This window comes from Eptatretus burgeri, chromosome 14 (genome assembly GCF_056783735.1).
Source record: "Eptatretus burgeri isolate ZD-2024b chromosome 14, Ebu_testis_v1, whole genome shotgun sequence".
Classification (NCBI taxonomy): domain Eukaryota; kingdom Metazoa; phylum Chordata; class Myxini; order Myxiniformes; family Myxinidae; genus Eptatretus; species Eptatretus burgeri.
This window is the reverse complement of record NC_140974.1, coordinates 23,565,551-23,591,251: the sequence shown is the minus strand read 5'-3', so window position 1 is coordinate 23,591,251 and position 25,701 is coordinate 23,565,551. Positions and strand designations below refer to the sequence as shown.

Genomic DNA, 25,701 nt, shown 5'->3' with positions numbered 1-25,701 from the left:
ATGATATTTACACTCTATCAGCACAGTAATCCTAACTTCATAGATCATATCTATAAAAATATAGAGTAGAATATACAAAGAGCAAATGTGTAATTGGAAAACTAGATTGTACAGGTGTGGTGTGTACAAACCTCAATAACAAGTGGCTCTCAAAAATAAATATAGCATGTCCTTCTTCGGAAACGATGTTGGGAAAAAAAAATAAACTTATTAACAAAAAAATCCATGAATTTCATGGGGAGATGGTGTTGGTCTGAATCGACTGCCATGTTTCTTACAGTCACCACCAGTATAAAACATGTTGAAGGTTGTATGACAATTAAAGTTAAAGTATGACATGAAGTTTCAGAAAAATACGATTTTTTTCCTTCCAGCTCAAGATGTGAATATGTTAAATGCACCTTACATCCCCAGGTGTTTTGGATCTGCATTCAAACAAAACAAAAATATCATGGTAAGAGAGAGAGAGAGAGAGAGAGAGAGAGAGAGAGAGAGAGAGAGAGAGAGAGAGAGAGAGAGAGAGAGAGAGAGAGAGAGAGATAGAGATAGAGATAGAGATAGAGATAGAGATAGAGATAGAGATAGAGATAGAGATAGAGATAGAGATAGAGATAGAGATAGAGATAGGCAGACAGACAGAGACAGAGATAGACAGAGACAGACAGACAGGCGAGGTCCAGAAGGCATGGTGTTATTTCAATCCTGGAAGGTATGCCAAGTTGAGGTGTGTTTTTCTTTCCACTGGAACTGAACCTTGGCCGCCATTACGACTATCTTCGTCGAAATACTTTAAACACTTTAGACCCCTTATTGACGTTTTAAGACCTTTAAGCCACTCGAGACACCTATTCACCCCTTAGGAAATTGAAAAAAAAGGTTTTTGACGATGTTTTTAATGCACCATTCGCATCGCATCACAACTTTCAATTACGAATCAATACTGATATCCAAAAGTGAAACTGATGTTGAAAAGTGAAACTGAAACTACTGATCTATGGATCATCGAATGGAAAAATCAGAATGAAATGATGTGAGAAATACTGAATGGAAATTCCCAAAAGCAAAGCAATGGGGTGTCTTGAGCGATGCGGAAGGTGAGGGACTGAAGAAGTGATGTGGAGAGGGATAGGTGCCTGGAGGTGGTCGCTTGGCATGAAAATAAATTTGGTTATCTTCCATCAGGTGGTAGGGCCAAAATGTGCCTAAGTTTGATTCCCAGCTGAACTTTCATAATATCACCCTCACTCCAAAGCAGTACTTCAGAGGTACAACAATCATGGATTGGAAATATTCTCTGGTGGAAAGGAACAAGGTTGCCAAGGTTACAAGCTCCACCTACTGTGATACCTGCACACTGAGTGTTTACATTGAATTCCCGTTTCTATCAATACACACTCATTTGAGGTGAGACGTCGATGAACCCATCAGTGACGGGTACCTTGCTGGTGTGTGTATATATACTAACGTACTCCATGACATAGATGAAATATTAATACTCGGCATTTGAGCCAGCAAAAAAATGTCAATGAGTGACATTATAATGCAAAGAATATACAATCAAAATGTTTTTTTCACATAAAGTTGACAATCTTCGTTTGATCTTACTTCATATCAGGTCGACGAAGTTTCACAAACAGGTTGGCTTGTTAGTTTTCCAATCTATATCCCTGGCTCATATCCCAAATACACCAAATGTATTTGCTTATCCATTTTTTACTCTTCTTGTTAAGAAGGTGACTAATGTTGACTATCGTCTTTGCGATGCATGTGGTTCATCTATAAGCTCCTCAAAGAGCATTAGATCACCATTAAAGACTAGATTCCAAAGGAAGATAAAATCAGACTTAGCTATTTCAGTCTGTCATCAGTTTCTGTTTTTTAACGACAACCCCTCATGCCAATGATGTCGCGGCCGCAGAATATAAACGATACCAGCAAGCTCATTTGAATACAAAATGCTCCCTTTGTGCACATTTACTGTATATTGAGGTCACGGTATGCAAGTTGTGGTCCATTGAATGACCTATTTTGAGGATCTGACACAAATTAGCTGAAAACTATTCCATGAAATATGATACAAGGATATAATGCACACTCGCTAAACAGCTTTTGAAGAAAAAAAATATCTCATTTGCTCGTCAGTCGCAAATGCATGCTCCCGAAATAGTTGTGAAATACTATTTTGCAATTTTCACTTTCCCTTTTTCAATATCCTTCACCTCATTCACACTCATTTATTAAATCTTGCGCACCTGCTCCTTTTATAACGACACACTCGTGATGGAATCCTCACGCTTCTTATATTTTTTACATCTCATTTAGGCACCAAAAACTACAGCAAAGTTGAGATCATTTCACAAATGAACCACATCATTCTGTGAAGCTTCTATTCAGACTCTAAATGACTCCAATGGATCAAACAATCAGTTTTCAAAGAGGGCTCTTGACTAATACTCCATGCACTGCAAGACAGAGCTAATGCCAACAAAAAGAGACAATTAGGTGCAATTTGCAAAGCGAGGGAGTCCCTAAGATGTGGCTCAAGCATCTGCAGAAGTTCCATTAACCTTGAAGGTTTTTCCTCCAATGTCTTTGCTACTATTACAGAAAGTTATGAATCCCATAGTGAGGTTAAGAGCTCAAGAACCTCACTATGGACTTGCTGACAGCTTTAATTTCTGCCAGGAAGATGGGTTGTTACATGGGTGCGTGGGATGCATATCCATTGGAAACGCATTCAGCTGAATAAGCGAATGTATTGACCTTGCTATTGTGTTGAAGCCTTTGCTTCAGAGACACATGACATATGTAAGCTGAACATACTTTCAGAAATCTTCAAGTCTATAAAGCTTCAGCTTGAAAATCAGAAGCTATTAATCAAAAGTCCTTCAATGTTCTTGAGAGCAGTAAGTGATGAAACTTGAGGTACAGTAAGACAAAGAGGAACACAACCACAGGAACACAGAGCCTTCAATGTTTGTTGTTAGTCTGTATTCGAAAGCGATGTATCTCACTTTAATTAGTGCTCTTTATCCTCAGCTCAAGCCTGGTGTTGGCTGAGCGGTTCGGATGGCTACCTTACGATATTAGGGTCCTAAGTTTGAAAGCCCTTTGCCACTGAATTAACAACAGTTGGGGTTGACTCAGCTTGTCATCCTTCCGAGGTCGGCAAAATGAGCACTGTATCAGCGGCACAGCCGCGTCTCGAACGAATGATGCAACCAGCAGCCACAGGCTGCACACGAAAGTATCTAGGGAAACTCAGCTTCAGGTGACACCATCAAGCTGTTTGAGTGACATACCGGCCTTTCATGCACTGCACTTTAAACTCTTGCTCGTTCAAAAGTATTCTTAACAAAATGCATCATGGCAGGAACAAGAACACCAAGGAAACCTCCAGGAAAGGGGGGGGGGGGAGGGGGAGACTTTGATCAATTTGGTCTCTGTCTCTGTCTGTCTCTCTCTGTCTGTCTGTCTCTCTCTGTCTGCCTCTCTCTGTCTGCCTCTCTCTGTCTGCCTCTGTGTCTCTGTCTGCCTCTGTGTCTCTGTCTGCCTCTGTGTCTCTGTCTCTCTCTCTGCCTCTGTCTCTGTCTCTCTCTCTGCCTCTGTCTCTGTCTCTCTCTCTGCCTCTGTCTCTCTCTCTGCCTCTGTCTCTCTCTCTGCCTCTGTCTCTCTCTCTGTCTGTCTCTGTCTCTCTCTCTGCCTCTCTCTCTCTCTCTGTCTCTGTCTCTCTCTCTGCCTCTGTCTCTCTCTCTGCCTCTGTCTCTCTCTCTGCCTCTCTCTCTCTCTCTGGCTCTCTCTCTCTCTCTCTGCCTCTCTCTCTCTCTCTGCCTCTCTCTCTCTGCCTCTCTCTCTCTCTGCCTCTCTCTCTCTCTGCCTCTCTCTCTCTCTCTCTGCCTCTCTCTCTCTCTGCCTCTCTCTCTCTGCCTCTCTCTCTCTCTCTCCATACGACTAGTATAATATGTTACAAGTCTGCGTAAAGGGTAACATCAATCTGTGTCGGGGAACAAATATAAAGCAACACATTTTATCACCTGAGAGCCGATAAGAGTATGTTAAGTGTGATGTAAGGTGGTTAGTTTCATGGATGTTAAAGATCATACAGTATATTTTGCAAAGAGTTAGTGAGTTATGTTCGGGTCCCTCAACAAATGACAAATTCTGGCCCAAATCAGCTCCAATTGAATGTCATGCTTGACTTGCCTGGGGTCAATCTTACTCTGGTGATCAGCTCTAAAAAATAAGATAATAACTTTATTTCCCCAAGTGTAAAAACACAAGGAATATGTCTGTGTGTTCATCACACAAACAATCACAATGAATCATACTCCTCAGCAAAGTTAACTAATAATGCATCAGATTAATAAAACTTAATTTAATACAGACCCAAAGCCATACTAACAATAAAACAATCCCTCAATATACAATATCACAAGCACAATAAAATGTCAAAAAAATTGTCAAAATTGAAATGATACATTCATTCACGTTCACCCTCTTCTTGACCAAAAATGACCAAAATTCTTTACCACCCTCACATGACCAAAAAGCCAAGCTTACTCTAACATAACATAACCATACACATGATGTACTTGATGAACATAAATAGACCGTTAAATACCATGGTCATAAATAGGAATAAAACTGCAAATGAATATCACCCGACCCCACTTCCTGTCCCTATCATTCAGTAACAACCAAACAATCCAATCAGTTGCATCACATCACAAATCAGAAGGGCACTCGGTAGAGCACATACGTCCACCATGCAATGCCTGATCCACGAGAACATATCAGGTCCAATACATTTTTGAAATATCATACTATACAGTACTATATCGTTTTTGGCCCCATAGTGGGGAAACTTAGCATAACAATTGTGCATTTTGTGAGGAAAGCAACAAATTTGGCACACTCGTAGCCTATCATATTAGGAACAGATTTGGATATTGGGCCATCTCAAAATTTTTGATGGCAGTGGAAAATGGCTGCCACAGCCATCAGCGGCTGAATTTGAGATGGCCCAATATCCAAATCTGTTCCTAATATGATAGGCTACGAGTGTGCCAAATTTGGTGCTTTCCTCACAAAATGCACAATTGTTATGCTATATTTAGTTAAGTTGCCCCACTACCATCTCTCAATGGTGAAGAAGCACTTTTAAAATTAAATAATTGTCGTATCCAGTTCCGGATTCGGATCTTCACCAAAATTGAATCAATTCTTCCTTGTCACCCACAAAACACGTGCACAAAATTTCATCCAGATCCGTCCAAAATATTTTGAGATATCCTGCACAGAGACAAACAAACAGACAAACAAACAAATAAACAAACAAACAAACGGACAGAAAGGGGGTGAAAACATTCACCTTCGGTGGCGGTGGTAAAATATCAACATAAAACTGATATACAAGTGGTAATGGAGTTGGACAGGGCACTTACGACCTGTGGAAAAAAAAAAAGATTCCTAAGTTCAACATTGTCATTGTCTAACACCTGAGTTGTCTAACATTGTCTAACACCTGAACATTGTCATTGTCTAACACATTCAACATTGTCTTACACGTGACTGACCTGTATCACCTTTCAAATGGCTAAAGCTGAAACATCAGAGACGATCCTCCACGATCTATGCACAGAACGCTTTGTATTGCCAAAGTCACATTGAAGCAAAAGAGGGCAACTGACATCCATTCATCCCACCAGCAGTGCGCACAACCCTCTGGAGCTGAATATTCTGTTGCTGGGTGCAGTTGCCATACCGAGCACACACGGAGAAAGTCAAAACACTTTATATAATGGCACCACAAAACTGGATGAGAATCTCCCTGTGAAGGTCAAACTTCGTTAGCTGCCACAGGGAGTAGAAGTGTTGCTGAGCTTTTCTCATAATAATATATGTGTTGTGGTCCCACTCTGAACTACTGGAAATGGTTGTACCTATAAGTTTAAAGCAGTCAACAATTTCAATAACTTCACCATGGATGGTAAGACGGTCGACTGAACTTTTCGTCCTACGAAAGTCAACAACCATCTCCTTAGTGTTTGCAGTATTCAGCTCGAGGTTGTTATGTTTGCACCATGTCACACACCCATTCATTTCCTGAAGGTATTCTGACTAATCAGAATTCACGATAATACCCTCGATGGTCGTGTGGTCAGCAAACATCACAAGCTGCACAGACTCGTGATGAGACACCCAACCAATGGTGAAAAGGGAATAGAGAAGAGGTGACAGCATGCACCCTTGTGGATCACCAGTATTCAAGGTGAGAGCCACAGTTCCATAATCGATGAGCATTGTCACCTTCAATTTCTTTGAGACAGGAATAATAATTGAAGATTTCAAACAAAGAAGCACTATGCATGGACCGTTCCAAAGAGCTGTTGAAAATACAAGCAAAAACAGAGACTTGGCATGAACAATGCTTTTGAGTTGCAGTGGAATCACCATCAGGGCCAGCCACTTTTGTGCTGTCTTGTTTCCTAAAAAGTTTCCTCATCTCTTCCTCCTCCACTGTAAAAAGACCAAGGAAGTGGTGAATCACCAACTGGGAAAGAAACTGGAACAGGCGCAGTATTCTGGCAATCAAAACAGCTATGGAACTCATTCAACTTGTCGGGAAGCTTGGGGTCTTCAACATTCGTGACACAACTCTTCTTCTTGTAAAGACTGATATTCCGAAGACCTTGCCAAACAGCTTGAGTATTGCTAGTTAAGAACTGTTTATTCAATTTCTGTCGATACTCTAATTTTGCCCTGACCCTCTACACGTCATATTTGGCTTTCTTGTGATGAACTCCATCGTCACCGCTTCCTTTGCTTTCAGCTTTGTCAAAAAAGACCGCAATTAAACCATGGTTTATCATGTCCCATGATTTAATCTTCTTGGTTAGGATGCAGAGGTCTTCGCAAAAGTGAACATATGGCGTGACTACATCAGTGTGCTCAAGTAAGTCAACACGGGTGCCGCCAGCAAAAGAGGCCCAATCAGTACAATCAAAACAACCTTGTCATTGTTGAATGGAATCCTGGTCCAAGCATTTAACAACGCCAGCCTGCGGTTTAGCAGTTTTAAACTTCTTTTGGTGAGACGGTATCAGGTTAATCATGGAGTGGTCAGATGAGCCGAGCAGAGCATGGGAAACCACATGATAAGCATCGCTGAACATACTATAGCAAAGATCCAGCGTTTTTAGCTCACCTGATCGAAGAACAGACAGCTATAGCGATACCCCCGGTGTGAGCATCAGCGTCAGCGTGAAAATGTTAAAGTTTTTGATGCAAGTTATTTCCTTTCTAATGTTTATATCTACCACACTATTTTTTTACTGATTACAATATACAAATACATATATTGCTTTAAAATTTTTAGCTCGCCTGTTCGAAGAACAGAGAGCTATAGCGATACCCCCGGCGTGAGCGTGAGCGTCAACGTCAGCGTGAAAATGTTAAAGTTTTTGATGCAAGTTATTTCCTTTCTAATGTTTATATCTACCACACTATTTTTTTACTGATTACAATATACAAATACATATATTACTTTAAAATTTTTAGCTCGCCTGTTCAAAGAACAGAGAGCTATAGCGATACCCCTGGCGTGAGCTTCAGCTTGAAAATGTTAAAGTTTTTGGTGCAAGTTATTTCCTTTCTAATGTTTTAATCTACCACACTATTTTTTTTTACTGATTACAATATGCAAATACATATATTGCTTTAAAATTATTTGGATCAGACTTCACTGCAATGCTTTATAAAAAAATATTATTAGACGAGTCTTTTAAAAACGATAAATTTATAAACAGGCGAGCATTGGGTGGCTTTGACACCAACTCTCTGGTACTTTATCTGGTCGAACACTCCACTTGCTGTTTATATTTCGGTAACTCTGATCCCAATGTAGTGTGGTTAAAGTCTCCAAGAACGAGAACATGAAAATCAGGGTAAGAGTTTTCAATAGAAGTAACATGACCAGCACCTCAAAAGCAGTTGGAGCATCTGCCTGTGGAGGCAATGTACGCAGCCATCAATACCAGCTTGGAAATCTCTCAAGGTATATAGTACGGTCTCTGCACTTCATAGTTAGTGTTTCAATATGAGAGGTGCAAAGCATGGAGAAAAACATGTCATTGCACCCCCCTGGTTTATCTTAAAACACACTCCACCTCCCTTGGATTTAACAACAAAATCAAGATGGTGGGATTAATTGGAGCCAAAAAAGTGGTACAGTAGTTGATTTTTAGCTCACGTGGAATGTATTTCTGGAGAGCTTATGGGATGGTGCGTCATCCATCCCTCCATTAGTCCATCCATCCGTCCATCCACAAATACTTTCAACTTCTTCTTTGAAACTACACATAAGATTTCGATGAAACTTTACCACAATGTTCATCATTGTAAATGTACCAAAGTGTGTTCATAGCATAAAAAAAAAAATAAATAAAAAAAAAATCGGGCCTTAAGGGGGTTGTTTTCCCAGAATTGGTATTTCCTTTCTTCTCAGAAACTACACCTGCAAATCTGATGACATTTGACCAAAACCTTCATCACCTGTGATGTACCAAAGTTTGTTCACGGCATAAAAAAAATCAGGGTCTGAGGGGGTCTGGAGAGGAGGGTTATGGAGAGTTGCCCCCCAAAGAGATGTTAACTTTCTTCTCAGAGACGACGCACACAATTCTGGTGAAACTTGACGACAACCTTCATCACCTATGGTGTACCAAAGTTTGTTCATGACATTCGAAAAATCTGGCTCCAAAGGGGTATAAGGTGGGTTACCCCCAAACTATGTATATGCTTTCTTCTATGAAACTACACGCACAATTTCTAAATCCTTCCAGAGATAGAGTGCTTACCAATTCATCAAAGTCATGGGCATCATCTGAAGTGGCCACCTCACTCAGATCGGCTCCAAAGATGGTATCGTGATCCTCGAGATGTGTACACAACTTCATGTGTGTGCAACCTCTACAATGATTGATATGTGAGATTGTGAACTCTCGGAGCTCAAGTGTATGCTTTTCCTGCCATGACCTGTTTTGCACCATTTTCTCCAATGATTCCATATGTTTATCAGTCCTGTCAGTTTCTTAAATAAAGCAGATGCTTTACATACATTACTCTCAACAAATCAAGTCGCCACATGATAATGCAATGCAAAAGTTTGGCTATTATTCAAATATAGGTATATTTCGTGTATATTTTGGATTAAATTATCTCACCGAGTTCCATCAAGTCGTGGCCGAATTCTGGTGACATCCGTGATCAGATTTTTCCAAACATCCCAACCCTGCACTGCTTCCCAAACCTCTGGCAGAGACAGCTTGGTTGCAGCTTTTACTCCGTCCATCCAGCACATACACGGTCTGCCTCTCCCCTTAACCCTACACAACATGGTTGATTTCTCCAGACGTTTATTTTCTGCATGCATGATGTTTCCGAAGTATAACACTTTCTGTTTCAGCCTGAGTGCTTCTAATGCACACGGTAGTCTCATTTACTCAAGCACTGATTTGTTTGCTCTTCTTGCAGTCTGTGGAATTTTTAATATTCCTCTTCAACACCACATTTCAAAACTCTCAATCTTCTTCCTTTCTTTCATTTTCACTGTCCATGACTCACATCCACACATTACAAATGAAAATACCACAACAATCACCGGTCTCCTCTTGGTTTCAATTGTCACATCTTTATCTTTCCAGATCTTTGTTCATCCAGACATTGCTGTTCGCCCCAATTCGAACCGTCTGTTAATTTATCCTCCACATCCTCCATTCACTTCCATCATATAATCCAGGAAGATGAATCTTTCCACTCTTTCCACATGATCTTCTCCCAATCCGAATACAGCGATCGTCTCAGTTGAAAAGATTTTAGTGTATTTTCGGTTGAAATAAAAACCAGCTTTTTCACTTTCCTTCTTCATTGTCTGCAGCAGTTTCATCAAGTCATTTTTACTTTCTACCAACAGAGCATCATCATCAGCATACCTTGGACCGTTGATATATCTTCCTTCAATCCCTGACTACGGCCTCCATATCATCCAAGTTTGATGTCCTCACAATACAGATTGAACAAGAGGAGGGAATAAACTCCTGTCTAACCATTTTCAAATTCCAATGAAACCATTCTCTCTCTCCATATTCTCTTATAACTGTACTTTCTTGTTTAGTGTATGTACAGGCTTCTTATCGGCCACATCAGGTGCTCGGACATCCGCATTTCTCCTGGTAGTATCCACATTAATTCATGAACAACACAATCGAAGGCTTTGCTACAATCTATAAAAACAGACACACCTTCCTTTGATATTCCCTTGCTTTTTCCATGATCCACCTTAGATTTGTGATTTGATATCTCGTACCTCTTCCTCTTCTGAAACCTGCTTGCTCAACCGGTATTTCTTGCTTCATGAAGTCTTCTACCCTGTGTTGAATTATCTTCAGTAATGTCTTGTTGCCATGTGACATCAAGGCAGTGGTTCGGTGATTTTGGATGAAATGGCGAGTAAAATTTCAGTTGGCTGTTAAAAGGTTAACAGTTGATATTTCAGGGTGGCATCCTATTTTTATTTATGGGGCGAGGGGGTGACCGGGGGTGGGGGAGAGGTGCTGGGTGAGAGAGAGATTCAGCACCTCAAAGTTACACGCACTCATTCGACCAAAATTAGTCCAACTAGACTGGATTCCCAATTTTAACACAACTCACCAACAGGAGTTCTTTCTTTTGTGAAATCTGGTCGAGTCCAAGGTAAAGGTTGTTCTGAGTCTTGTGGTTTACTGGAATCATTGGTGTGAAAACTTTCACCATTTGAAAACACCTTCCAAATTTTTCAGCCATGTCGAGTTCCTGTGAAAGGAGCAATCAAAAAGTCCACGGGGTATTAAAATATATTTCCACAAAGACTTGCCACATAATAGATGGGGTGAGTACACAGAACAGCCTCCCATTCTTCTCCAAGTCCTCCCACGTCACATTACATCCTACAGATCATACCTTGCAGTCTCCACACACTCATCTGATCGTCTACGGAAATGGAATTTGATCTTGTGGTGAGTCACGTGTCCATGAGGGAATTTTTAAAGTTTTGTTTGAAATGAAAACTGTAAAATGTAACTTTACTTGCATTGGAGTTTGACTCATGTGATGAGACCCAGATTTTCCCAGGGGATTTTTTCAGTCACCAGTCATTTATTTATTTATTTATTTGGTCATTTGCAGCCTGTGACTGCTTGGCTGCATCATTTCTTGGGGGCACAGCTGTGCTGCTGATGTGCTGCCCGTTACCAGTGAGCCGGTACTCATTTTGCCAACCTCGGAAGGATGACAAGCTGAGTCAACCCACCTCGTGTAAATTCAATGATGTGACAGGGACTTCAACTCAAGACCCTAGGATCTTCAGCCAGCCACCTTAACCGTCAAGCCAACACCAGGCTCTCTGCAAGTTGCAATGCTATCCAAATATGAGTTATACGTGTATCTGAGATGTAGAAACAATGAGCATTTTTATACAAATGTGCCATTTGGTATTCATTTCGTTTACACAATCAATCAATCATATTAGTAGCAGACTCCAGGCAGAGTACCTCACTACAGAAGCAGTCTCTCTTTGAAGGCGATGTTGGGAGGTTTGCCATTGCCTTTCAAGGAGTCAGTTGGGACATGGATTTATTCAGGGTCCCAGTTGTATTCAGGGTCCCAGTCCCAGGGTCCCAGGTCCCACCTGCCTACTCTTTGTGAAAAACACTGTGGGATATTTAACGTCCCTCAAATATTGCTTTCGGTCAGGATACCAGCTCAACATCCTTCCAATGGATGGTGCACATATTGATGCCTGCACTTATACATGCAACACACCAGAGTGAGAATTGATAGTTTGGTGGAGATTAGAACCAAGGTCAGACAGGTCCTATATGAGTATGCATATCTCTCATATATCCTGTTACCCTGACACAAGTACTGTGAATACAAAAAAGAAAAATGACAAATTGAATGTCATAGATTGTACTACTTGATATGGTGTGTACACATCCACAAGCAAACAGTGCACCACATCTCAAATCGGCTTGTTATTCACCAAAATCGAATCATTTCGTCCTTGTCACACACCAAACCTCTCCACCAAATTTCTTACAAATCCGTCTCCAACTATTTGAAATTTCATGAAATATTTTTGAAATGAAATATATCGTTTTTGGCCCCATCTCTCAATGGTGAAGAATCAGTTTAAAAGTTAAAAAAAAACTCTCGTATCCAGATCTGGATCTTCAAAAAAATAGAATTGATTTGTCCTTGTCAAACACCTAATCTATCCACAAAGTTTTGCCGAATTGATCCAGTAGTTTTTGAGATATCGTGCTATGTATCCTTTCACCCGAAGTCTCAATGGTGTAGAATCACTGAAAAAAATTCTAGTATCTGGATCTGGATCTTCCCCAAAATCTAATCATTTCGTTTCTGTCACACACCCAACTCTCCCCCAAATATCGTATGAATCCATCCACAACTTTTTGAGATATCCTGTTCACAGACAAATAGACACACAAACACACAGACAGGTCTGAAAACATAACCTCCATCCACCTGCAGTGGCAGAGGTAACAAATGAAAACGCAGGACAACAGAAACAAATTCCCCATCAGACATGGGAAATCCCCCGCCATTGAATGAAAAAGGTCATACATATTCCAGATAATGAGGGAGGTGAATTGGAAACAAGACACCATTTGGTCATCATCTCGAAAAAGTTCCCCAGGGGTGAGGAACGTAGTAACCAAAAATAATTGAAATCAGATAAGTGGTTTTCCATTTATTACAAAAAATCATTTTTTTCAAGATGGCCGCCCCAGTCGGCCATCTTGGATCCGGCCACGCCCAAAATCAATAGCGTTCTTCCTTTTCAGGTGGTACATGTGTGACCCAAATGTCACATCGATATGGCGAACAGTTTATGAGTTATCGCACTCACAGTTATAAATGTTGACGCCCGGACGGACGGACAGCCGGACGACCTGGGTGACAACAATATCCCCCTTCCGCCACGTGGCGGGGGATAAAAATTCAAAGAGAAACAAGCAAGACAAGATTGGGAAGTAAAAAAAAACAACAACAACCACAACAGAGGTACTCCAGAACCACAGAGCACAACCAAAAGCACTGAGGATTCCAGGCATGTATCACGTGCAATGTCAATAGCAGTGAACATATAAATAACAAAACCCAATCACGTCAATTGGAGGGAATAACCAATCAGTTCTCACCAAATCAATTACCCTCAAATGGGTAATTTGTATTGACAAATATAATAACTCCTCCCATGCTCATCAAGCCAAAGAGGGCTGCATAAAGCAATCAATAAAAACTACGCAAGGTAAACTCTATACTGTTTCAAACTCTACCCGAGGTCCTCTACATCTGCAGACAATCACAAGTATCATTGGAGGAGTGGAAGGTTGCACTCAAGAAACATGGATAGATGGTGAGCCTGGAGAAGATTGAGATAATGTGGGTCAGACAACAGAGAAAGGAACTGAACATCATCTAAGAAAGGAAGAAGATCCTGGCAGGGAAGAAGATTTTAGTATCTAGGTCTAACATTGACCGAGTATGGTAGTCCGGATGCAGAGGTGAGGACGAGCATATGGGTGGGTGCATGTCACATGTGGATGGGGGAAGTGCATGTCTCCTTATGGCAGACAGCAAAATATCAAGGAAATTGAAAGGGAATGTTCTGATGTGTTGTATATCACTGGCCTACCTTTACGGTGTGGGCATGGTGGCACTGACAGCGAAGCAACAACAGGGGCCGCAGGTCTGCTAAAACAACTGGTTGAGGAGGATAGTGGGAGTGATGAGGGTGGATAGAATAATGGACAAACTGAGGGAGTTGATCGATGTGGGAATGAGTTTTATGGAGAGATTGGTAAAGAGCCAGCTGAGGTGGGCCAGACACCTGATGTGGATGGAGCAAGAGAAAATGGCATTGACGTTAAACAGGCATCCATTCTGCCAGCATTCGTTGGTGGACATTAAGGGACCCATGATGTGCTTCACGAAAAGTAGGCAACCTACCACCGGCACCATGGCTAAATTACAAATCCCTGTCCTAACCAGTAGAGAGTATTCCATAAGCAGCACAGCCACACCTTCAGCCAGTGATGCTACCCCACAGCTTTGTGCTGCATACAAACAAATAAGAAAAGGAGAAAATGTAATAAATATAAATATATAAAAGTGGAGGAAAATAGGTACACCACGGCCGAGATGGGAAGATTGTGTGAGGAGGGATGTAAATAAAATGGGGAGTGGAGAGAATTGGCTGGGGATAGAGGGCCGTGGAGGAGTACTGGACAAATGGCAGGGCTGCAGCAACTTGGTACAATTAGGCCTTACCCCATATAAAGGGAAATGAGGAAGAAGAATCTATATTGTAAAAGGAGCTGTGTCTGTTTGTTTGTTTGTCGTGTTTTCACTTGAGAACGGATTGACGGATTTCAATAGATCAAACTGCAGTGGATTCGGGGAACTCCTTGGAAGGTTTGTGACCAAAACAATTTTTTTCCATTTTTTTTATGGGTACTTCAGCACACATGGTGAAACTGCAAATGTTAACTTGTGACACTGGTTAACCCCAGACTCACAGTAATCCTTTTTCTTCTTGCCCTTTTGATTATAATCCATCACAGCAAAGATTGGTATTTCCATCAGCGAAGCGACGTGTCTTATATTCTCATGTATACATATACAAGCAGGGTATGCTTAGACATTGTAAACAATAACAATCTGTGCTTCCTCATTGTCTTGGGTCGCTCACCTGCATTTCATTTTCCATTTGTTTATTTTTATGTATTTTTTTTCATTTATATATATTTTCATTTACGGACACTTTCTGACAGTTCTGTGATTTTCTTCCAGGTGTATCGGCTTCGATGTCTGTCAGCACGCGAAATTACCGTGCTTCCCCATTGTCTCGGGGTGTTCACCTACATTTATTTTTTTTTCATTTATTTACATTTTCATGTTCGGATGCTTTCCGACGGTGCTGTGATTTTTCCTGGTGAATCAGCTTCGATGTCCGTCGGCACACAAAATTACGATGCTTCTCCATTGTCTCTGGTTTGTTACCTGCATATATTTTTTATTACCTCCACCTCAAAGGTGAGGGAGGTTATGTTTTTACCCCTATCGGTCTGTCTGTCTGTTTGTGTACAGGATATCTCAAATAGTTGTGGACGGATTCAGATGAAACTTGGTGGACAGGTTGGTGTGTGATCATGACGAATTGCTTCGATTTCGGTGAAGATCCGAATCCGGATCTGGATATGAGAAATATTTAATTTTTAAAGTGATTCTTCGCTATTGAGAGATAGGTCCAAAAACGATATTTCAAAAATGTAAAAGGCCCAAAGGATCAGTGGATCAGGCATTGTGTGGTGGAGGTATGTACTCTAGTGCCCTTATAGTTTATTTATATTTTCATTTACGGATGCTTTCCGACAGTTCTATGAATTTTCCCGGTGTACTGGCTCCGATGTCTGTCGGCACGCAAAATTACAGCTTTCTACGTCACCCGGAAGGTACCGATCTTTAATATCAGTCAGTCATTGACTGGTTAGAATGAGGTTTATAAATTAAATGTACGAAAATATAAGACCTGTCACTTCAAAAACGGAAATAACAATTTTTTGCTGTGATGGCTAACCAATCGGGCAAGAAGATAAAGGATTATTGGGAGTGTGGGGATAACCAGCGTCACAAGTTGGCATTTGCAGTTTCGCCAAGTGTGCCTATGTACCCATAAAAAAAAAAACAATTTTCTTTCTATCACAAACCTTCCCGAGAGTTCCCTGAATTCAACGTCGTTGGATCTATTGAAATCTGTTAATCCATTCTCAAGTTATAACACGACAAACAAACAGACAGACACGTCTCCTTTTAGAATATAGATCTTGCGAAGTTCTTCTTTTGTTCCATGTCCTGAACATTTCTCATTTGGAATTTCCTGCAAACCTCGGCCTGAGAGTGCTCTCGCGTGAAATTGAGGGTGGTGGACATATAGCCAGGACTGAGGAGAATATATAGGGAGTTGGGGGCATCTTGCCCCACATTACCTCTATAAACATTTCACTTTTTAAAATTACTCTTGCAGATCCTTCCCGGCACAATGTGTATAAATTATGAACAAGAGGAATGTGGATAAAAACACAGTTATTAATTTCAAAGGAGTGAAAGCATTTTAGTTGACAAGTGACACGCAATATTCCTCCTTTAATAAATGCAAATCCTACAAGAAAATAATGCAATAAACTTTCCGTGTTATCTTTTCTGCCACATTATGACACCGCTTTGATTTCTCTAAGGGTTTTATTACCTTGCATCATTAACCGGCTCAACTTTCTTGCATCTTTCTGATTTAATGCCAGTCATAGCTATTTGGCAAAATTGGTCACACACGTGTCACTCCCCCAATGCCAAGGCTCACTAAAAACATGGCACACGTTGGAAGAAAGTAGCAGCCTGTTTATTTAACTAGTTATTACAGGGGTCATTAGCCCAAATAACAAGAAGAGCCGTCGTTTCAATTCGGTCAAAAACGTAATATCTTAAGAGCCGCAATGTACGCGACCCCTATTGTCCATAACTGAATCACACAGCAGAAACACACATGTTGATGTATAATGCGACACATGTTTACTGATGTTCACAAACTTTTTACTAATCCTATTTCCACACAAAATATACATTGGTGTTTTACCACTATCTTCCTGAAACTTTCCTTCCCTCTCTGTGCTCCTCTCTGTGTCCCTCTTCTGTCTCTCTCTGTGTCCTTCTCTGTATCTGGAGGATGGAGGACACCAACGTGCTTATCTACTCTGCCATCTCCTTCAACATCCTCGGATGTTTATCCGACCACAAAGCTTCTTTCACCAACTCTTCAAGAAAGCCACCAACGAAAACCAATACAGCGAGCAGACTGGAAACCCAGCTTAACGTCCATACGAGGTTCAGCACAACCTATGATGCAACACCCTGCCTGCAAAGCACCAATCGGACAGTTTATAGTGATGTCGGGAATCAAGCCTCAATGAGACAGCTGAAAGGTAAATGAGCAACCTCAGTACCATTTGCACTAACTCACAGACAACACACTCACACCTTACATCATGCACATAATTAAATATCTTACATCTCTAATAATAAAAGTCAGTGTGTGTGTGTGTGTGTGTGTGTGTGTGTGTGTGTGTCCATAACTCCAAAGGCATGAAACCTTGCAGCCTGTAACTTTGCCTGAATACTAAGGGAACTCCAAAGGAGGGCATGAGTCAAAATTGGGTGTTTGGGTTAATTAAAGCACCCTTTCCGAAGATAATTAATGGCCTTAGGGTCATTCCGTGTCAAATCAGCCAAAAAAATGAAATTCTGCGGTGACCCCCTCAGATTATCCTGAAAAATTCTCAAAGCTACATCACTATATATGAGGAAGGTTTGCCAAGTTATAGCTCAAAATTCCAAGTAGTGTCCGAGATATGGCCCTACAAACACCCTAGGTATGTTTCAATTCTGCCAGTCTCGAGTTGTAGATTTGTATCTGAAGCATTTTTGGAGGGCTCTACATTCCAGAGTTTCACAGAGATCTGAAAATTCACACAAATGGTCTCTATTAGAGAGGCTTTCAGAATCTGACATCAGAAATGTTATACTTAAAATATTTTTTTAAGATAAGTACTCTCAAAAGTAGTGATTTGTAACATGCAGTCAAAAAATTGGAGTTTTCAAATTGCTGCCAACAGTCAGTTTATTCATCATGAAGAATTTTGTTGCCTGATATACATAATCTAGTGACTGGATTATTTACACAAGAAAATTGAAACCTTTTGGAGCAAAATCTTGGGTGCTATAGGTGTCTGAACTTTGCTCCAGACTCAACGACACTGAAATTTACCCTGGTTTTACCCCGTGTTCACCATGTTGACAGTTACACAGCTGTTTTAAATTTGTCACTTAAAGACACATACATAGGCAAACTGTGGTAGAAAATTCAAGAGTTGTTCTCAATCACTTCTATTTTTAAACGATTTTTATAAAGGCCCACTATTTAAAAAAAAACATGTTCAATGAAAGATCTAGAATAAAAGCAATCGGTGTGCTTTTGAAGTGGAAGCCATGTCAAGAATTCCTAAGCTGACACCACAATGAGCATGCAGTAGTGTTTCATGGTCAGAATAACTTTGTGATTAATTTACTTTGGCTCAAAAATGTATTTTTCCAATTAAAAATGAGATGCTAACACTTATCTCAATCATGAAAAAAGGCACAATCTACAATGGTGCATTTTGTATGATATAAAAGTAATAAATATTTATAACATTGTTAATCTCATGTCATAGAATTAAATTTTCACATACGCATCAAATTTATACCAAGTAAATACTTGTGTAAACCTTTATATTCATGCAAAATATCATAAATGCGGGGTTTGAAGTTTTGAAGTAATTTACAAAAAATGCATCAATTTCTAATGATTCTGCAGTTTGAAAAGCTACTTTTTTAAAAATAAATTTTTTACTAACAAACATAAAGAAAAAATAAAGATATTGTCAGGAAGTATGACTTAAATGGAATCAAACAATATATAAATCAGTTTAGTAAAGCTTAAAGAAGTGTACCAAAATCATATCCAAAGTTAGGCATGAAGCACAACTCTATCTTATTTCGGCTTTAACCTAATACACAGCCTTGTAGTAACTGCCAATGCTCATTGTTACATTTTTATTATATCCTGGCAATTATAAAACTAATCACTGTTCACTTTGTACAATGGATCCAGGTACATTTGTCCAAACAATTTGATATGAAATTGTGAAAAAAGTTAAATCAGATATTGTACCTACATTTACAAATGGATGTAGACTTTCGTACAATGTACACCAAGTATGCAAACAATTAGATATGCAAATGAATATTTATAATGGTGATTATTATGATCACATTATGTGTCTTAATTTGTAGTTGAGATTGGTGGCGGCCTTAAACTAAAATATCCTTTTAAAAAAATGTGAGCCAAATTAAAGTAACGACATACTTGTTCTGACCAAAAAACACAACAATTTGATCATTGTGGTGCCAACTTATGAATGTTTGGCATGGCTTCCATTTCAAAAACACACCTATTGCTTTTATTCTAGATCTTTCATCGAACATGTTTTTATAAAATAGTGGGCCTTTATAAAAATCGTTTAAAAATAGAAGGGATTGAGAACAACTCTTGAATTTTCTACCACAGTTTGCCTATGTATGGGTCTTTAAGTGACAAAAATTTAAAATAGCTGTGTAACTGTCAACATGGTGAACACTTGGGGTAAAACCGGGGTAAATTTCAGTGTCGTTGAGTCTTGAGCAAAGTTCAGACACCCATAGCACACAAGATTTTGCTCCAAAAGGTTTCAGTTTTCTTGTGTAAATGATCCAGTCACTAGATCATGTAAATCAGGCAACAAAATTCTTCATGATGAATAAACTGACTGTTGGCTGCAATTTGAAAACTCCAATTTTTTGACTGCATGTTACAAATCATGACATTTGAGAGTAATATCTTAAAAAGTATTTTAAGTAGAACATTTTTGATGTCAGATTCTGAAAGCCTCACTTATAGACACCATTTGTGTGAATTTTCAGAACTCTGTTTGTAAAACCCTGGAATTTAGAGCTCTCCAAAAATGCTTCAGATACAAATCTGCAACTCATGACTACCAGAATTGAAACACTCCAGGGTGTTTGGCGGGCCATATCTCGGACACGACTTGGAATTTTGAGGTATAACTTGGCAAACCTTCCTCATATATGTTAAGGTAGCTTTGAGAATTTTTTCAGAAAAATCTGAGGGGATCACCGCAACCCCCAGCTGAAATGACTCGGAATGACTGCTTATTTCATAATATCCTTGATTAGGCACATCCTTTGGACACCTCTCTATCCCTCATTGGGGTCGTAATTTGCCTTTTTTTTCTTTGCCCTGCTTAACAATGCCTCGACTTGGAACAGACCGCAAAGGTTTCTTAATTATAAAGTTTTTTTTTCACTTACCTCACTCATATCAACGAATGCCTGATGATCATTCCGAGGAATCGCTGGATACATCGCAATGGTTATAAACACAAGGAGAGGCCAGCATTCGTGACTTCATTTCATTTCTGCACATGCCATAACCTCTAGAATCTCTTAATCTGAGCAGAATTTCAAAATTGAACTTCTTTATTGACTTCAGCAGTAGTTCCGACTGCGAAAAAAAAAACGTGTTCCTTTCTCAAATTCAGACATCGCTTGACATTCTGGGTGTCACCGGGTGCATGGTGTTAAGATAACTGATCAACAATCACTAATCGCTTGCCAAGCCAGTCGTTCCTTATCAATAGTTTTGTTGAAGTGCTTACTTGAGTGCTTAAGCCACTTGGTGAGCGCTCTACAATATTCGCACTGCACTGAATATATTGATCGATTTGAACAAAATTCAGGACTCAATCACCTGCGTTTGGTCCCATAATGTCATGCTGTGCATCACTGATGAATGTGCAATTTTATTTTACACCACGTTTCCCATTTTTGTATGATCTTCTTTCATTATACGATCCATTACTTTGGCATAGATAGATTCAGAAAAAAATTAAATGTTTCATTTTTAAAAGTTTCTTCAATTGTTTAGTTGGAATGCTTGCTTGGGTGGTTATGCAACTTGATGAGCGCTCTTCAGGCTTCAATGGCAATACCATGGTGCAGTTCTCAGTGGGGACATTTCCAGAGTTAGGAAGGCAAAATAAATTAGATGATTACAAGAAGTAAAAAATGTTTTCGGTTTTTACAGAGCAATGAATCACCTGCCACATCACAGCAGGATAGCCGAGAGGGATGCACACTCACTCAAAGCTGTCTTGCGTGGGGTTGAATCCAGGCGCAGCGATAAACTGTCATACTTGGGTTTCACAGGCAGGGTGATTCATGAATGTGTCTGCCATCTCTCGGATGGATGTTAAACTGGATGCCACATCTGCTGGAATTCCCCCTATCCTTTACCCCTCTCCCCTCCCCTCCACACTCCCCCCTCCCCTCTCTTCTTATTCTCCCTCTCTCACCCATGTCCCTCTCACTCCCAACCATCTCTCACCCCTATCTCTCTCTCCCACCCCTATCTCTCTCCAAAATCTTTTTCCCACCCCTCTCCCTCCTACCCCTGTCCCTCTCCCTCTCTCTACCACCCCTATCCCTCTCGCTACCACCCCTCTCCCTCTCTCTACCACCCCTATCCCTCTCGCCATCACCCCTATCTCTCTCCCTCCCATGCCTCTCTCCATCTCTCTGACCCCTCTCCCCTCGCTATCTGGCCCCTCCCCCTCCCCCTTTCATCTCACTCCCACCCCTCTCACTCTCCCCCACCCCTCATTCTCCACCCCTCCCCCTCTGTTAAGGACTGACGGATTAGTTTTAAATCAAAACTGCTTTCCTACAGTGTAGCATGTGTGAATCACATTCGAATTGAGCCGACCAGAGGGGTGTAAAGGTCACTGTATGTGCGAGCATGAATGCAGGCAGGCAGGCATTTGCCAGGTAGATAGCATGGGATTTAAATGCTTCTGCCTGGTTTTATATATAACCTGGTGGTTTAAAAGAAAATGTTGCTGTTTGGGCAGGTTTTATCACCCTAACATTCGCCTGCCCTCACACTGCCTTCCCTTCTTCACTCCTCACACTGCCTTTCCTTCCTCTCATGCTGCCTTCCTCTCCCATTGCATGGTGTCACCTTGCCCTTCCAGCACACTGCCTTCTCTCCCCCTCCCCTCATGCTTACCTCCTCCCAAACCCCATCCCCTCTCCACCCCCCATGGACATCTCCTGGTGGTCTCCATGTGCTGTATTAATGTACTGTTTTCATGTATCCCATTTTGTTAAATCTTGTACGACCACCCCCCCCACTCCCCGCACTTCCCTCCCTTGTCCACAAGTCCCACTCCCAAATCCAAGTGGAGAACCCATCCCTTCACGCTTACCTCCTTTCAAACTCCCTCCCCCTACCCCCACCTCCCCCTCCTCTCCTCTCCACTCCACCCTCTCTGCTCCCATCTCACCTCCCAGAGTGTATCGCGACGTTTGTTGAGGTGTCGCTATCCCCACCCCCACCTTGCTCTTCCCCACTTTCTATCTCCCCTACCCCTCCTCCCTCCATCCCTCTCCCCACCCTTTTTTTTTTTTTTTTCTCTTCTTCTTCTTCCTCTCTCTCTCTCTCTCTCTCTCTCTCTCTCTCTCTCTCTCTCTCTCTCTCTCTCTCTCTCTCTCTCTCTCTCTCTCTCTCTCTCTCTCTCTCTCTCTCTCTCTCTCTCTCTCTCTCTCTCTCTCTCTCTCTCTCTCTCTCTCTCTCTCTCTCTCTCTCTCTCTCTCTCTCTCTCTCTCTCTCTCTCTCTCTCTCTCTCTCTCTCTCTCTCTCTCTCTCTCTCTCTCTCTCTCTCTCTCTCTCTCTCTCTCTCTCTCTCTCTCTCTCTCTCTCTCTCTCTCTCTCTCTCTCTCTCTCTCCAGCTCTATCCCCTTTCTCTCCCCAGCAAACTCCTCTCCATCCCTGCACTCCCCTCACTCACTCCCTCCTCCCTCTCTCTCCCTTCCCTTGCCATTTCTCCTCCCCCCCCCACCCCCTTAATATTCCCATCAGTGAAGCGACAGGTTGTATTTGCTGGTTAGAATATGTATCAACCAAATTTGTGATGCATAACATTCAATCACGTAATACAGTTGACAAGTCAATTTTTGGAAATTACCAAATTGTTGTTTCCATGGCAACTATTGTTCATTTGGATTTCGCAAGTATCGTGCACTGCACGACATCCTTTTCTTGTGTGGTACTTGCAAAATCGAAGATTTTTCAAGTATATTGGTCAGTCGATTTTGTTATTATTTTGTCTATCTGTCTTTCTGTCTGTCTGTCTGTCTGTTTGTTTGTTTGGCTGTTTATCGCCTTCAGGTCACAATTATAAACCGATCTTTACGAAACTTCACCATACAGTAGAGTTTGTCATATGCAAGAAACCTATTGTTTTTGAGATCAAAAGGTCAAAAAGTCAACATAGAAAGGGCAGAGGTTGCAAGACCAAAACAGGATGCAGGAGAATACAGAGAAGCCACCAATCTCTCTGCGATGTGAGAGTAGCAAGCCGAGACACAGCTTCATCGTGGGAGATGCATACACGGCATCAAGAAGGGTGTGAGGCAAGGGCACCAGCTTAAAGGAGAGAGAGCAGAACTCCATCAAGCTACGAATGAAGGCCTTGTAGGTTGTCTAAAGTTCAGATTAGACAAGGAAAGACCAGATTGGACAATGAAACATTTCACTTGCAGGTCTCAGTTTCCTCCCATCCTTCCTCTCCTCTTTTCCTGTTCATTCACTCCGTTTATGTTTGTCCCACTATCAGTTCTATCTTGCCCATTCATGCGCCTCGCTCCGATAAAGAAAAAAACAAGAAAGAAGTAAAATGTGAAATAAGTCCACACATCGATATCATAAAATCCCTGTTTCCTCACCGACGATCCTTCACTTTCATGAATCAGTCAATATATACAGGCCTTGTCCAACAGACTCGTCTATCTACAAGCGTCATCCAACAAAAAATGCTAACACTACTTGCCATTGATTTGTATTTTGTAAAACAAGGGATTTCTAACAGCTTAAAAGATTTATGGTTCTGATTATTTTCATACCACACTATAAATTAGGAATACAATTAGTGTACTTTGTGCTCATGGTCTTAAAGGGTGTATTTGGTATTCAATGGGAGATTGAGATGAGGAGGTAGTGCGTGGGGTTTGGGGGGCAAGGGGGGGGGACGAGTGTGAGATGCTGGAGGGGATGGGGGATGATCAAGGGAGTGCTTTAATGGTAACTTCTGAAGATTTTTTGATTGCAGCTTATTCCTCTCCTCCCCACTTCTCTCATTTATTTTTCAAGAGAATGCTTAGGGGTCTTTAGAAGCCATGGTATTTTAATTGGAGTTCTGATGGATTAGCCATTTCAGAAAACAAGGGCATAATGTGTGTGCAATTATCTTTTGTTCTGTTGCTAACCGCTTGCACCATGTGTCTACGATAAAATGCTTCTCTTGGGGAACAGGTGAGGTGGGTGAGGCATTATCTGAGAGTCCCGTTGAAACAATCAGAAACAAAGAGTTTCCATTAGTAGTTTGATGCGAAAAAATAATTCACTCAATCACAGGGGATATCTACTTTTTATGAAAGCATGGGCAGTGGAAGCAATAATGGGAACATTGCAACAGAGAAGAGAAAGAAAGCAAGAGTAGTAGGAGGGATAAATCAGGGGAGGGAAGTTTGGAAGAGTTGAAGAGAAGGGAAAGGTGTTGAAGTGAGCACAAAGCCAGCCACACATTAACTGACGTTGACCATTATGATGCAATAAGACTTCAGCGATGACTCTTTCGCAATCTCGTTTTGTTGTCGACCGCCGCACACTACGTGACCGCGGTGAAATTATTTTCATTAAACGAAATGCCGATGAAGACGAAATGCAGGAAGAGGATGAGGAGGGGTGAAAGCTCTGAGTCCCATTGCGTTGGCAGTGCTGGCACGTCGCTGACAGCGTGCCAGGAGAAAGGAGTGGCTGTGCATGAGTATAAAACCCTGAGTGAACAGAAGGCCTGCTCAGGGAGTGTTCAACTTGCTCGTGGAATTTGCTGCAAAGCTCATTTGATATTTGAAAGTGTAATTATTTCGGCAGTCGCTGGGGTTACTTAACACTCGACTGAAGCACAATTGGAGAAAATCTGTTGTTTTTAAAGGACTTTTACACTTTATCGCATTGTTCCGATGCCATCCCTGCATAAGCAAACATCTAATATTAGTATTACTAGTACGGGCCCGTAGGGGCGTGCCCGTAGGTGCGTGCCCGCATGTGCAGCCTCTCTCTCTCTCTCTCTCTCTCTCTCTCTCTCTCTCTCTCTCTCTCTCTCTCTCTCTCTCTCTCTCTCTCTCTCTCTCTCTCTCTCTCTCTCTCTCTTTCTCTCTCTCTCTCTCTCTCTCTCTCTCTCTCTCTCTCTCTCTCTCTCTCTCTCTCTCTCTCTCTCTCACCTCGAAAAGGCACATCCACGGGTCCCCAGCAATATTCCTGGCAAGTTTCAATCGTGCAAAAGAAATAATAAATAAATAAATAAATAAACATTGATTGTGACATCATTTGTGACGTCATAGCACCGTGTCTTGTCATTGGTCGACAGATAAATGGCCGTAACTTGGGAACCGCTTATCCGATTAATATCAAACCTTGAAAAGCACATCCGCGGGGCCCCGGCAATATTCCTGGCAAGTTTCAATCAGATCGGACCGTCAATCATGCAAAAAATAAATAAATAAACAAACATTAATTGTGACGTCATTAGTGATGTCATAGCACCGTGTCTTGTCATTGGTCGACAGATAAATGGCCGTAACTTGGCAACCGCTCGTCCGATCGATATCAAACCTCGAAAAGGCACATCCGCGGGTCCCCGGCAATATTCCTGGCAAGTTTCAATCCGATCGGACCGGCGGTCGTCGAGAAATGGCGGTCGCAGACAGACAGACAGACAGACACACACACACAGAGATTGCTGGAATTATAGATAGATTTGATGATGCATGCTCTGTTCTTATATGGCAGTGCTTGTTTAAACTCGA

General features: G+C 41.2%; 1 protein-coding gene across 4 annotated transcripts in view; it reads right to left on the bottom strand.

The window, feature by feature from the left end:
- Positions 1-25,701, bottom strand: part of LOC147012788 (uncharacterized) — a 145,952-nt gene that overhangs the window by 100,756 nt on the left and 19,495 nt on the right. For 3 of the 4 annotated variants that reach the window (XR_015051061.1, XM_085853975.1, XM_085853976.1), the window contains one exon: positions 10,711-10,851. Coding sequence is in view for 3 of the 4 variants with exons in the window: in XM_085853975.1 (XP_085710101.1) it covers positions 10,711-10,851 (141 nt within the window). In the remaining variant the exon portion in view is untranslated. Of the gene's footprint in view, positions 1-5,013; positions 5,293-10,710; positions 10,852-25,701 lie in introns of those variants that run through there. The other variant, XM_085853977.1, reaches the window with a different exon arrangement.